The sequence below is a fragment of the Choloepus didactylus genome, chromosome 4 (assembly GCF_015220235.1).
Source record: "Choloepus didactylus isolate mChoDid1 chromosome 4, mChoDid1.pri, whole genome shotgun sequence".
In the NCBI taxonomy this organism is placed as follows: Eukaryota; Metazoa; Chordata; class Mammalia; order Pilosa; family Megalonychidae; genus Choloepus; species Choloepus didactylus.
Window position 1 is genome coordinate 130,791,546 of NC_051310.1, and position 14,885 is coordinate 130,806,430.

The 14,885-nt window shown below is 41.0% G+C and overlaps 1 protein-coding gene across 2 annotated transcripts in view; it reads right to left on the reverse strand.

The window, feature by feature from the left end:
• SLC27A2 (solute carrier family 27 member 2) overlaps positions 1–14,885 on the reverse strand; it is a 68,697-nt gene that overhangs the window by 19,229 nt on the left and 34,583 nt on the right. For both annotated transcript variants that reach the window (XM_037834011.1, XM_037834012.1), the window contains exons 3-5: positions 14,544–14,702; positions 12,304–12,428; positions 2,808–3,002 (exon numbers count right to left, since the gene is read on the reverse strand). In XM_037834011.1, the coding sequence (XP_037689939.1) occupies positions 2,808–3,002; positions 12,304–12,428; positions 14,544–14,702 (479 nt within the window). The remainder of the gene's footprint in view (positions 1–2,807; positions 3,003–12,303; positions 12,429–14,543; positions 14,703–14,885) is intronic.

The following is a 14,885-nucleotide window of genomic DNA, read 5'->3' on the forward strand; positions in this document are numbered from 1 at the left end:
TATTATATAATTGTCTTCAGGAGTCCAGACTGCTGGGTTGGAGTTTGGTAGTTTCAGGTATTTACTTCTAGCTATTCCAATACATTGAAACCTAAGAGGTGTTATCTATATAGTGCATAAGAATGTCCACCAGAGTGACCTCTCGACTCCATTTGAAATCTCTCAGCCACTGAAACTATTTCGTCTCATTTTGCATCCCCCTTTTGGTCAAGAAGATACTCTCAGTCCCACGATGCCGGGTCCACATTCATCCCCGGGAGTCATATTCTGCATTGCCAGGGAGATTTACACCCCTGGGAGTCGGGTCCCATGTAGGGGGGAGGGCAGTGAGTTCACCTGCCGAGATGGCTCAGTTAGAGAGAGAGGGGACCACATCTGAGCAACAAAGAGGTACTCAGGGGGAGACTCTTAGGCACAATTATATGCAAGTTTAGACTCTCCTTTGCAGTAACGAGCTTCATAAGGGCAAGTCCCATGATCGAGGGCTCAGCACATCAAACCACCAGTCCCAATGTTTGTGACAACATCAACACCAGTCCAGGTGAGGATGTCCAACACATCCGCACCTTCCCCCAGATCCTCGGGGCTGGGGAGGGGGAGGCTGTAAATATATTTTTTATTATCTGCCCAAATTACTCTGGGATGTGTCACTATTTCACTCCAGCCTATACTAACCTACAGTATCTCACTTCCTATTCAAAGTTCCTTGCAATTGTGGTGTTTGAACAAATCGACTGTAGAGTTGTACCATTTAGAAAATTAGATCCTGTACCAAATAGGTATCTCTTCCCTTGGTCTCATATGGAAGTTGAAGTTGTAAAATACAATCAGTTTCAACTTTACCCTTTGGCCTGGCTTGCCCTGGTCTTAACCAGACCTGCTTCATTCATATCACTAATTGAAGTCTCAGCCAACTGATTTTTGACAAGGGTACCAAGTCTACTTAATCAGGAAAACTGGATGTTCATATGCAAAGAATGAAGGTGAATCCCTCTCTCTCTCCACTCTCCATATACAAAAATCAACTCAAAGTGGACCAAAGACCTAAATTAAAGAACTAGAACTATAAAACTCCTAGAAGGAAACATAGGGAAGCATCTATTCCCTTGTTTAGGTGTGGGTACAGTCAAAGCATGAGAAACAAAAGAAAAAATAGATAAATGAGACCTCATCCAAATGAAAAACTTTTGTGCATTAAAGGTCTTTATCATGAAAGTAAAAAGAGAACCTACGCAAAGGGGAAAAATATTTGGAAACTGCATATCTGAAAAGGGTTTAATATCCAGAATACATAAAAAAAAACCTATAACTGAAGAACAAAAAGACAAACAACCCGATTACAAAGTAGGTAAACTACTTGAATAGATATTTCTCCAAAGATTTACAAATGGCTAAAAAGCACATGAAATGATGCTCATCATGATTAGACATTAAAGACATGCAAATCAAAAGCACAATGAGACAACATTTCACAACCACCAGAGAAGCTACTATTAAGAAAAAGAAAATTGCAAGTGTTGAAAGTGGGGAAACAGGAATACTTATTCATTGCTGGTGGGAATGTAAAATGGTACAGCTGCTGTGGAAGACAGTTTGGCAGTTTCTCAGAAAGTTAAGCCCATATGACCTGACTGTGTACCCCAAAGAATTGAAAGCAGGGAGTTGAACAGATATTTGCACATCAATGTTCACAGTGGCATTACTCACAATTGCCAAAAGATGGGAGTAACCCAACCGTTCATGAACAGATGAATGGATAAACAAAATGTAGTCTATATAGACAATGGAATATTATTCAGCATTAAAAAGGAATGAAGTTCTGAAACATGTGACAACCTGGATGAACCCTGAAGACATTATGTTGAGTGAAATAAGCCAGACACAAATGGATATTTTCAGTGATATGAAATAATTGGAATAAGGTTACCAGGAGTAGGGAATGGGGAGTTAATAGCTTAAATTTTATAGCATTTCTATTTGGGGTGATGGAAAAGTTTTGGTAATGGATGGTGGTGATGGTAGCACAACATTGTGAAGGTAATTAACAGCATTGAATATATATATTTGAATATAGTTAAATGGGGAAATTTTATGTTGTCTATAAATTACTAGAATAAAAATTAAAAAACAAAAACAAAAAAACCACAGGACTGTACAATACAAACAGTGAACCCTCAGAGTAAACCGTGGACTATAGCTAACAGTACAATTATAATAATATACTTTCATCACTTTTAACAGATGTACCATACTGATAATGATAGGGAGGTATATAGGAACCCTATATTTCTGCAAACCTACAACTTCTCTAATAAAATTAAAAAACAAAGAAACAAAAATCAACAACAACAAAATACACTAATGCCTAGGCCCTACCCCAGAACAAGTGAATCCCAAGCCCAGGGGGCACCTGTGTGTATTAAAAGCTCCCAGGTGATTTTGATGCCTGGGACAATAAAGGGGAAACATTGTTTCACAGTGTATGGTAAACTCAAGAAACTGGGAGCCTTCAGGTGTTCTATTATATACAAGTATGAACGGTAGACCTCACACAAGTTGCAGATGGCAAAGGCATAATGGGTTATTGTTAATAGAAATTAAGATTTTTTTAATTTAAATCAGAGGACCCTGATTTTTTGAGGTCATTGTCACAGGAAATAAACAACACCTTTTGGTGATACACCAGAGATACCACAGCCATGGCTCTGATACATGAAATCCTGATAACATCATCGTGAGGTAGCTTTTAAAAAACCTCTGTATTCTGAAAACCTGCTATATATTCCCTCATTTTTCAATGTACTTACTTTCTGTAGGTAGTTCAGTCTTCCAACAGCCCCAATTTTTCTTGTATAATTAAAAAATCCGACATTTCCTTCAGTGGAAGCATAAAATTCATAAATATGAATGTCCCCAAATCTCTTGATGAATTCTTTCCAAATGTCACCTCTCAAACCATTTCCGAGTGCCATTCTCACTTTATGATCACGATCGTTCGGTTTCTGTGGTAAGGGGAGAAGGAGGAAGTCAAACTGAAACATCTCTGGAGTTCATATATTGATTACTGCCTTTATATTTTTACATGTTTAAGTTGGTTATAAATTCACCAGAGAGCACGTCTTTTTGCCACCTGTACACATATTCAATCCCAGGGACCTCCCTCCCACTATGTGCAGTGTGATCTGGCACCTAAAACTCTGATTTAACAACCAAAGACTCCGGTTTTCCCATTTTGATTTTTCAGGGACAAACTGAAATGATCTGACAGGACCAAGTGAGACCAACATTTCATCCATACCCAATCTAAGTTAGCATAATGTGTTAATAGTTTTCTTGATGGGGCTAGTGAATCTCTGGGAATTGCCAGAAAGGAGAATCCACATGGGGAAGATCTGTCAGAGACTGATCATCCAGCCCCAGCAGGGCCCGGGGTTGTGTCTTTCAGGCTGAAACAATGATTTTCACTTGACAATAAAGAAGTCCAAGCAGAGAGAGAACCATTTTCCACAAAGCCACTGAAGAGATACAGTGCTAGGGCCTGGAGGGACTGGACAGAATCCCGGTCATTCCTTATTTGACAGCCAGACCCAGTGGTCACGAGACAAATCAGAGGCTGAACCAAGACGATGACACTGTCCTGATGAGCTGAGAGGGGCCAAGAGGGAGGAAGTTGGCTCCCAGTTGTCTCAGGTCCCTGGGAGGAATATGCTTAGTTATAAATAAAAACCATAAAGGATGGAATCCAGAGCGTTTGCCATCGAGGCAGGTGGGACGAGGACCAGGTTGCTTTTTCATTCAACCATGATGTTGCAAGTTTGCAATATGTGCAAACCTAGGGTAGTTTTAATGATATATTAATAAGGCCTTTTATGTCCTCAAGGAGATCACAGCCTGGTGGGACAGATAAATAAATAAATACAATTTTAACTTGCAAATTCTGTTACTCTATGATGGTCATTCTAACAGAAAACAGAATAGGGTAAGAGTGCTACTTAAGGAGGCCTCTCCTCTCACATCAAATGTTATTTTCCTTAATTGAACAGCAACTTGCTTAAAAGTGCAGCAGCTCTAAAGAGATTTTCTACATTAGTTCCTATACTGTGAAATCTCTGTGAAGTGATTTTGAAATGAGAGTTTCTCTTTGAAAGAACTGTTCAAAGAGAGAGGCCAGCAGTATAAAACAAAGCAAAACAAAACAAAACAAACCTTGAAATAGCTTCCGCATAGGTAGCTAAGGGGCCAGGAAGTAGCATATACACAGTTAGTTTGTAAGTTGCTTGTTGCTGATGAAGCTCTTTAAAGAGTCCTAACTGGCAAGATGGACAGATACTGGTCATTGGCAAAAACTGGGTCTGAAGAGGAAATGTGTAGAGAGAGACAGTGGCCCCATGCTGGTGGTTCTGGGGCATTGAGGAGAGCCACCTGAGAAGCTCTTTGACCCTTCAGGAGCCCTAGAGATTGTGACTGAGGAGAAATCTGTTCTTTTCCCTTCAGTAATTACCGGTGCCTGCAAGTAGGGTGACTGTACGGGTGGTTTACCAGGGCCAGGCCTGGTTTATGCCTGTCATCCTGGTGTCATTAGCAACACTCCTTTCCCCCTTAAAAAAAGTCTGTTTGGATAATGAATTACAGGGTCTCCCTGCCTGTAAGGCATTATGTTCCTCCGTAAGAATTTTCAAGTTTTTAGCGGCCATCCCTGCCCTCACACGCTGTTCCTCACTACCATTCCAACATATTTGAGGATCCCTTAAAAGGACCCACCTGATCTGGCTGCTTCCCTGCTCCCAGGCCTGCGTGAGAAGCTCCAAACTAGCATTCCAATGAGCAAACCCAGGGCCTTACTTTTTCCACACACAGCCCACAGTCAGCCCTTCTCCCATCCCCCACTTCTTAGTGCATCTCCATATCTAGTGAACATCTATCTCCTCCACTACACTGTAAGCTCCTTTGAGGCCGAATAAATCTTTATATCATCCACAGTGCCTGGACCTGTCTCTGCAGCAAAAGAAGCCACCTTTACCAGGAAACCCTCAACTTCCCTGTACAACAGTTAACGGCCGGGACATCTGCACCAGGGCAGGACTTAAGGTGTGGGAGGCCGCAGGTGTCCTGGGTGTGCGGAAGCTGGCCCGCCTCACAGGTGCAGCTCTCACCTGTGGGCCACAGGTAGCTGAGCTCATAATCACAATATCACAGGCTCAGTTTTCATCACACAACCGAGGGATCTCATTACACCAGCAGAAGGGATTAAGGCTCCAGGCTAGTGATGTTTGTGGACACGAACTGAGAGATGCTGGGGGCCTTCTTAGACGTCTGGTTCTCACCTGAGCTTTCATTTCCCAGTGGCTGAGAGTACTACTCAGGTTTTCTTTTCCCACAGAAGCAGCAGTTTCCTCAAAGGGAACTGTTGTTGAGGTCAAGGGTCACCTGTTCGTTTTCTTTAACAAAGATCAAACCTTTCATGACACATTAGGACTAAGGTGTAACAGGCACATACACGTGGAGGACTCAAGTCCACCTGAGATTTAATTGCAGCCGGAGGGTGAGAGGTCAGGGTGTCTAGAGAGGAATGTTGGATACCAAGTAATTAGTCAGCAGAAAACTTGTAGCAGGCACTTGACCTTTATCATCTCACTTGAGTTTCAAAAGAACCCTACCAAAACTTGGTGGATAATAAAGTATTTGCCTCATATTACAATTGAGGAAATACATGGAGCCTAGGAAAGTTTAAAATAATTTGCCCAGGATCACACAGTTAGCAAAGGAGTTGCTCCAAGGTTCAAATCCAGGTTATGTGGCTTCAGAGACTGCTCTTTCCCTTAGTACAAAAAAAATTAAGAGCGACACACACAGTTTAAGAATCAAAGTGTGGAAAGCCTTTTAAATGAAGAATGCTGTTCAGTCCGCTTGTCTGTTCCCATCCCTTGCTCCCAGCTTCCACTCCTGACACTTTTAATTCTTTCAGTTTCTTCTTAACTTCTAATTTAAATGTTTAAATTATTCCTGATTAAATTCCTAATTTAAATGTTTATACTGATTCATCAGTTTTGAATATTCATTGATTTCCTATTGGGCTAGATGAAGATTAAGCTCTCTCCCTCTTTCTCCTCCCATCTTTCCAATATTACAATTTTTGGTTAAATCGATATTTAGTGTTTGCATTATTCTACCCCTAGTGCATCACCGATGAGCCAATCTACTATGAATAAACTCTTGAACAAAGTTTTGTTTTTCCTGGAATTAATTGCCTCCCCAACGATTTGCTTAGTTTTTTTTGTTGTTTGTTGTTTCTAATTTTAAGTTTTTTTCCACACCTTCCAACAGCCTCTTTATAAAATTTTCCTCATGGTGAAGTCTATCAGATAATTTCTTTTCTCCCATTATTTAAAATTTTATCCTTCTGCTCTAATCAGGACAAGTTTGCCCTCTAAGACGGGGATTTCCTCTGCCTGTCTTTCCTGGAGCCTGTGTCTTCCTCTCTCTTTTACTCTCCTGTTGGGCTGGAACACTTTCTCTAGTAACTTCCTGAAGAAGAGTGCAAACAAGCTAAGTTTTTTTAAGACTCTGAATATCTGAAATTATTCTTATTTTACATGGCTGAGAATTTCGCTGGATATAGAATTCCAGATGGGCAACAATTTTTACTTAGAATTTTGAAGGCACACTCCTTCATCTTCCAGCTTCCAGTGTCTCTGTTGGAAGTCAAATATTATCCTTGTAGAATCTTCTCTTTATTTTAATTTTGTTTTTCTGGTATTTTGTCATGGTATGTTTCTTGTTCTGGTTTTTCTTTTTCTTTTCACTCATGGTATCGGGCAGTTGATGGGCCCTTTCAATCTGGAGATTCATGTCCTCTAGTCTTGGGAAGTTTTCTTGTATTATTTCTTGTGTTATTGTATTGTTTTATATCTTGTACTCTTATATGATTTCTAGTCTAATTTACTCCTATCCATTTTCTGTATTCTCTTTGTTATTGATTTCCTATTAATTAGATGCTGGGCCTCTTGGCTTTTTCTTTCTTAACTAGTCTCTCCTCAGGTCCATCACTCCACCTGTTTGTTAAACTTTCTGTAAGATATCTCAACTTAATCTTCCAACCTTTCTATGAATTTAAAACATTTTAAATTATATTTTTATTTTCTAGCAGCTCTTATTCTCTGATTTTTTTTTTTTTTTTTTTGTAGCACATTATCTTTATTTTGTGGAAACTATCTTCTGTAATCTGTTTGAGGATATTAATTACCGATTTTTGTAAGTTTCCCCTGCTTCCTGAACTGGTACTATTTCATCTTCGTTTTTCTTAATGAGCTTTCCTGTGATGGCTTTGCTCAGGGCTCAGGTGATCCTTGATGTCTGTTCATATTTAAGAGCAAAGTAACAAAAAGATGTTTTAGCAGCTTGTGTGTAGGGGAGGGGATACTGCCTGGTGGGTTGCATTGACAGGAGGGTGATGGGGCAGTGAGCCAGTGTCTATTTCTGTATGTCTTTTCTGGGAAAGTTTAGTTCTTTCTCAGAATGACCCTCCTCCAGCCTCCTGCCTGCAAGCATAAACCTGGCTACTGGAGTTCTGGGATGTGTGCAGGGACAAGGAGTTGGGGGTCTCTATGGTGAATATTTAGACATTTACTCAATTTGTTTTCAGTGCCTCGCCCCTGCCCCCCTCCGCTTTAGGGGTCCTTGAGTTAAAAGCTTCTTTTGGTTTTCTCCAGAGAATAGTCCTTCCGTAGTCTACAGGGATGGGGGTGGTAGTGGCATGTCTATGGTTACAACGTCTCCTAGTTTCTTAGATGGTGTTCCTTAGGAGCTTGTGTGTCCTTTTCTTGTCTTCCTTGTTTTGGGGTGACTTCCAAGAGATGAAAGGGGCAGAAGGTCATCATCTTAGAAATCAGAATTCCTGAGCCCATGTTCTTAATAATTAACATGCTATACTTCAGCCAGACTCCCTGAGGAGAAAAGAAAGTGCCCCACTGACAGGAATGAGAGGATGATGTTTAACATTCCTGTTTTATAGAAGGACTCTTCACTCCAATGTAGTCCCCCTTTACCCCAAGTGCAGCCAAAGGGTATCCTCTAAAAAAAGCCATTTCCCACAACACTCTTCCAGGTAAAGTCCTTCAGCGGTGCTTTGTCACATTTACATTTAAGTCTCAGCCTAGTTAAACCCTTGACATCTGGCCCCAGGCCACCAGTCTTGCTTCCTGCCATGGTGCTCATAGTTCCCAGAGAGCTACTGCTTTGCACAAGCCATTCCTGCTAACCAGAAGTCCTTCTTTGGAATATTCTCTGCTCCCTTCAACATTCACCTTCTCTGGCAAACCTTCTCTGTGGGAAACTGAGTCTTCCATGTTGCCTGAGGCATATCTAGGGTGGTGGCTTAGAACTCTGAGCCGCAGGCCTGCATAGAATGCCATGCAGGCCCACCCTGTAAAGATGTGTGTCTTGTGACTACCATTGTCTTAAACCTAGATTGTATGCACCTGATGTAAATACACCTGATGTAAACATAAGTATCTGGTGGGCTCTCCCCCACCTGAGGACCTTTAGCATATACACCTGATCTTCTGAAATAACTAGCTGGAGCAAGGCTGCATTGTCGTCCACTTAGCACGAGATGCAAGTGGGCCCTCTGCTCCCTTAATTCTTAGCTTTGTGTCCGTGTCTCATTCCTGCGTCGCCCTGTCAGCAATACTTCTCCAATTCTACTCTCCTTCCCTCTTTCCTCTGGCCTGCCCCTGCCCTGGACCCACAGGTCAAATTGATCTCTTTCCACTCTGCGCTGTTGCATACCCTCCATTCTCTTTTCTTGCCGAATGAAGGTCATGCAGAGGCAGACATTTTAACCTGGAAGGGACCACAGAGGTTATCTAATTTTTGAAGGAAGGTAGACAACTCTAGGGAGGTAAGTTGAGTTGATTCAGCTGTTTCAGGGATTCTGATCTATCTTACTTTCCATTCCAAATATAATGACTTCTATGTGTGGCCCTTGGAATATATTTTTCTTTTCCCTCCTCCTCCTTTTCCTTCCACCTCTTTCCTTCCTTCCTCCTCCTCCCTCTCTTGGTTGCCTTCCCAGCAGGTGGTACAAAGACTTTTTGAAGTAGAGAAACACTCAGCTTTAGAAATATCCTGTTTCAAGAAATAATTTATTCTTAGATGACACTGTTTTTTTAGGCAACCACACAAACATAACAGGAACTGACATGTGTACACTGCTCAAAATGAACCAGACTGGTGATGATCAAGGAGCTGGCCTTTCATTATAAACAGGTGCTCTGGAGGCTAAGGCCCAACCATATCAATGGAAGACAGATAAAATGGATAAAGGACTATATTAGCTGCATGACTTTTCTGTGAACCTACAACTGCTCTAAAAATAAAATTAAAATTGAAATAGAAATATGGATAAAGGAGATTCAGGTGTAGTATGGTAAAAATCACTTAAAGTCAGTGATTTTGTTATCCAACCCCACTCAACCTTAGATAAGAGTGATTAACCAAATTTCTCCTCTCTTCCCTTGTGTATGTGGGCCAGAATTTCACCGATTCATTCAACAAGTATTTATTTAGCACCTACTATGAGCTATACACTGTTTTGCACTGAAAATAACAATAATAATGGCTACAATTTGTTGAGCATTTACTACGTGCCAGATACTTGACTAAGTACTTTGAATACATCATCTTATTTAGTCTTCACAGCCCCCCATGAGGCAAGTACTACTGTTTCCCCTTTTGAATGATGGGAAACAGATGCAGAGTTTAACTATCCTGCTTAAGTGGCAGAGGAAGCATTCATTCAGGTCTGCTGCCTCCAGAATTCATGCTCTTAACCACTATATTAAGTCCTCTGAGCTGATATCAACCACTGACTGAAGGGAGGTTGGGAGCATTTCCCTCATAGTCCTCTGTTCTACTGAAGGAACTACTGAATATGGTTAAGAAGAAGGCAGCAAAAGTGCAGTGACCTCCACCTCCCCCAAAATTGGCCCCAGATTCTCCTGATGAGCTGCTCCATTTGTGGAGGGGTGTTATTCGATTTAGCTGTTCAATTTAGGCAGGAATAGCCTCTCTGACATCCAGTTCTCGGGGGATGGTAGTGGTGGTAGCCTTCCAGAACAGCCTATGCTTCCAGGCAGCTCTCGGGGAGAGAAAGTCTCTAATTACATTAATCTAGACCTTCCACCATCAGTTGTAGTATTCATCCACTTTTGTTTGAGAGGTCCTTTAAATCTTTCTTTAAAGCTCCCTTTAAATCCACAAGAATCTGCACTCCTATGGTGACCTATGATTTTTCTGAATCTTTAACTGAAGTATTTGATGTAGCTATGATCATTTCATATAATTCTCAAAGGTATTTTCTAGACAAACCAGAACTCAGAGGTGGGAAGAAGCAAGAACAGAAACTCCAAATCTACATCTAGACTAGACATAAATTATACAGCTAATAATAAAATATTTTGAAGATATAAAATCCCAAACTGTTTTTGTTTTCCAGAATCATTCTGAGAAAACATTAAGAAAAATGAGAAAAGATGGAAGTGTGTGTGTGAGCCTGAAGAGCTAAGCATAAATATGTTTCTTTTCCTTATGTCCAAAGGTGGCTCCCATTAGAACTAACAGAAACAACATGGACTTCCCCAGGAGACTTCTAACTGACAAGGGGTGCCTTTAAGGTAGAAAAGAAAAGCCAAACAGAAGGGCCCCATATGGGTTTCTGGCTTTTAACAGGCATGCAATCTTGGGGACCAGATGGAATACTAATGTGAAAAATGTTCAACAGTGACATCAACAGAAATTGCTGTGGAAAAGGCTCCAAACCATTTCACAGCTAATCATGAACATTGGTCATGAACCTGCCAAAAAACCAGAATAATATGCATTAAGTCTGAGATTCTGGAGGTACTTATTATCTCCCTCAACTCAATTATACATTTTTCATGGGCAAGAATTTAGAAGTTCATTCAGCAAAATTTGTTGAGTGCCTATGATGTACCAGATACAGATCTTGGTGCACTTTTGGAGCTTTCATTTAACTGGGGGAGACAGACAATAACCATATAAACCTGAACTATATCGGGAGATGATAGTACCATGAGAAGCAGTAAGGAGATGGGCAGTGAAGAACTGGCAGCCATACGTTTGATAATTGGTAGGAGGGGCCTCTCTGATGGGGTGACATCTGGGCTGAGATTGAATGAAGTGAGTGAGAGAGCGAGCTGGGACGGAGGATCTTATACTTCTTTCTACATCACACAGCAGCCAGCATATAAGTTGAACATAAGAGGTGACTATAAACAGCAATTTTTCAATTTAGTGATCCTTGGAGTTTGTTTTCTTATGATACTTGAACAAATTAAATGACCTACAATCTGGTGAGTTTACTATATTATCTAGTCCATATTATCTAGTCCAGTACGTCTCAACTAGGGGATGTTTTGCCTGGAGACATTCTTATTGTCATGACTGGGGTGGGGTGGGGTATACCACTGGCATCTTGTGGGCAGAAGTAAGGATGCTGCTTCTAATGCAGAGGACAAGCCTATACAGTAAAGAATTAGTGGCCCCCCAGTGTCAGCAGTGCCACTGTTGAGAAGCCCTGATTTAGTTCCAAGGCAGGCCATCAGATCTCCGATTAGAGCTGAGAGACTGGGCAGGATGAGCTCTTGTGAACAACCCGTAGGATATCTGGATATCTGCAAACAAGGTGGATCCAAGGCCCCTAGGGTTACCTTGGGACATCTGTTCCAAACTTAGTGACATGGTTGGTTGGTTGGGTTCAAGACCTCATGGAGAATTATTCACTAAACAACATTAAATAAAAGTTTACTGCATGCATTTGGTTTAAGAGAGAGAAAGGAGACACAATGTGGTCCCTGCCACCAAAGATTCTACAGCCTAGAGAGGATGGGAGGCATGAAGACAAATGCCTGCAATGTGATGAGGGCCACAGGGAGGAAGAAATAAACTAATAAAATGATGTAGGGGAAGGGAGAGATGACTTTTGCTGGAGTGACCCAAATAGGTTTAATAGATGAGGTATCACTTGAACTGGGCTTTGACAGTGAGTAGTAGGCTTTTACTAGGCAGAGAGGGAAGTGGAGGTTACACTAGGAAGAGGGAAAGATATGGAAAGAGATAAAGAGGCAGGGGATAAATAGCAATTTCCACCTATTAAACCCTCTTTACAGGGTACGTGTAGTGCCTCGCACTCTATCATGACAAACACCTGTAGTTTAAATCCAAGATGACTTGAATTCCCATCTTAACCATTTCAATAAGGTACTGAAACATGGGGAGTGTTACCTGGGGTGAGTTGCATAAATACCGAAGCAGTTCACCGATATACTGAATGACAGTAACATTGTATTTTCTGCAGTCATCCCAAAACTGGCTGGCTGAAAATTTGGTCCGCAAAGCAAGAGTAGCACCTAAAACAAAGAAGGCACAGAAAGAAATGTTACAAAAAATTCCACCAATTATATTTAACTTGTCACCTTGAAAGGGAGAAATTAAAAAGTGAATTATATTTACTAACAATTAGTGAGTACCTATTATACAGAGTACAAAAAATGAATAGGAATGGTTTTGTTCTATAGGAGCTTCCACTCATACTGGGAAGAAGACACAAACAAAAGCCATTCAAATACAAGGCAGCAGGCTGTAAGTAATAGATTCAAATGAGGCCCTAAGGGAGTTGGGTGTGTGTGTGTCTGTATGTATGTAGATTAATTCTGTTAGGGGAGAAGGCGTGAGAAAGGCATTCTGCAAGAGGCAGGATTTGAGTTCTGTCTTGACAAAAGAATATGGAAATGAGAGAATCCCAGGCAGAGGGGAAAACTCAAACACAAAGATAGGACAGTCTAGAAGCGGGTACTGCCAAGACTCAGTCTGCTTGGCAACTGGGGTGGTGAAGGTTGGGCAGGTTCTGGGAGATGAAAATGGAGAAGAAACCAGGGGTGTACATATGGAGAGCTTGGGTGTGCCAGGTGGAGGAGCTAAACTTAATTTTGCAGGTCATGGAGAGGCAGGGTCTTGAGCAAGCAGGTGAATAGATTCCTCTTTGATGGGTGTGGGTGTGACAGACAGAATAATGGTCCCCAATTTTATCCATGACTTAATCCCAAGAACCTACGGATATGTAACCTTACATGGTAAAAAGGATTTTGTAGATGTAATTAAATTAAGGATCTTGAAACGGGAAGAGAATCCTAGATTATCTGGGTGGGCCCAATGTAATCATAAGAGCCCTTGTAAGAAGGAGGCAAGCAGGTCAAAGGTAGAAGGAGATGAGATGACAGAAACAACTGGAGTGATGCCCTCTGAACGGACGAAGGGTGTGAGCGAAGGAATGGAGGCGGCCTCTAGAAGCTAGAAAAGATGAGGAAATGGATTCTCCTCTAGAGCCTCCAGAAGGAATACAGTGCAGCTAACCCCTGGATTTTACTTCTGGTTTCCAGAACTGTAAGATAATAAATTTGTGCTGTTTTAAGTCATTAGTTTTGTGGTAATTTGTTACAGTAGCAATATGAAACTAATACAATGGGAAAAATAATGTCATGTAATCTAATTATAGGTATGAAATGTAGTAAAAGTGAAATAAAAAACTCACAAATTTTTCTGGATTATTAGTTTATTTTTACTCCTCACTCCACAAAAGGCCAATGTTTTAGAAGAGGAGACATTTTTGTCAGCATGTATCTATGATGCTGAAGCAAAAGAATGAACAATTGATTTGTCCCTCTTCTTCAAGGGCATGGCAATACAAGCAGGCCCAGGCATTTCTTGCTGACTTGGAGGTTGGTACAACTGCTGGACTAGGGATTTTCCAGTTGATCAGTTAGCTGATGAGAGAAAAAAGCAGGGGCTTGGGCAATCCAATGATCTTGCAATGCTAAATGAAATGCCACAAGGCAGAGAAAGTTAAATTAGTTCTTTAGCTCTGTTAGAGAGTTAGAGGATGGCTTCCTGGAACAGGTGGGCCTTGGACTGAGCCTTGATGCATAAAAACAGCATAAATCCTACTGGAAGGAGAGTGAATAGCAACTCTAATTTGAGGGTTTAAAAACTTAAGAAATAAAGAGAAGAGATGGCAAGTTAGGTATTTTGACCAGAGTTGAGGAGTTGGGAGAATCAAGTAGAATGGGGACAACTGAAGGCGAAGTTTTTAAATCAGATGTTGATGAAGACCGATACACAGATTTCTGAGGATGGAAATAACATAGGAGAATTATTTATGGAATTTAAGAGTCAAGAATTATAATCTGGAAAAAGACCTAAATGTTTTAGAGGAGTATCCTCTTGGATATAATTAGAGTATTGAACAATTATAGTATTACATTATTAGACAAGCAGGGATGAGAAAATTTAAATTATTTTAGATGCTTGCTTGCAATGTGTGAGCCAAAAAGCTTTGTAATTAATGTAGAATTGAACACTGTTCCTAGCAGACACACAGGAAAATGGCCAAATTTTTACTACTTTTCCTTATGAGCAGATGTGAATAAATATTGGCCTCCAATGCCTCGTTGAAAGAAAAATCTTACCAGTCAGGATACATCCGTGTACTCCAATCAAAAGCGCAGCACTGTGGTACAACGGCAGAGTGGTATAGATGACATCATTTTCCTTAATCCCACTTGTGATAGCGAGGCCAGTTCCATACCATATGCGCTGATGATTGATCACCGCAGCTTTCGGAAGACCTTTGAAAAGACAGAAGAGAAGTCATGAATGAGCCAGGATTGGCTCACGTAGTCTAGGAGACACATCTGGTTTGGAAGGATTCATCATCCTGTCTTTAGACAATTGCCTAGGGGAGGGCCATGACCAGTTAGACCAGGAGTTGGCAATTTTTTTTTCTCTGAAGGACCAGATAGTAAATGTTT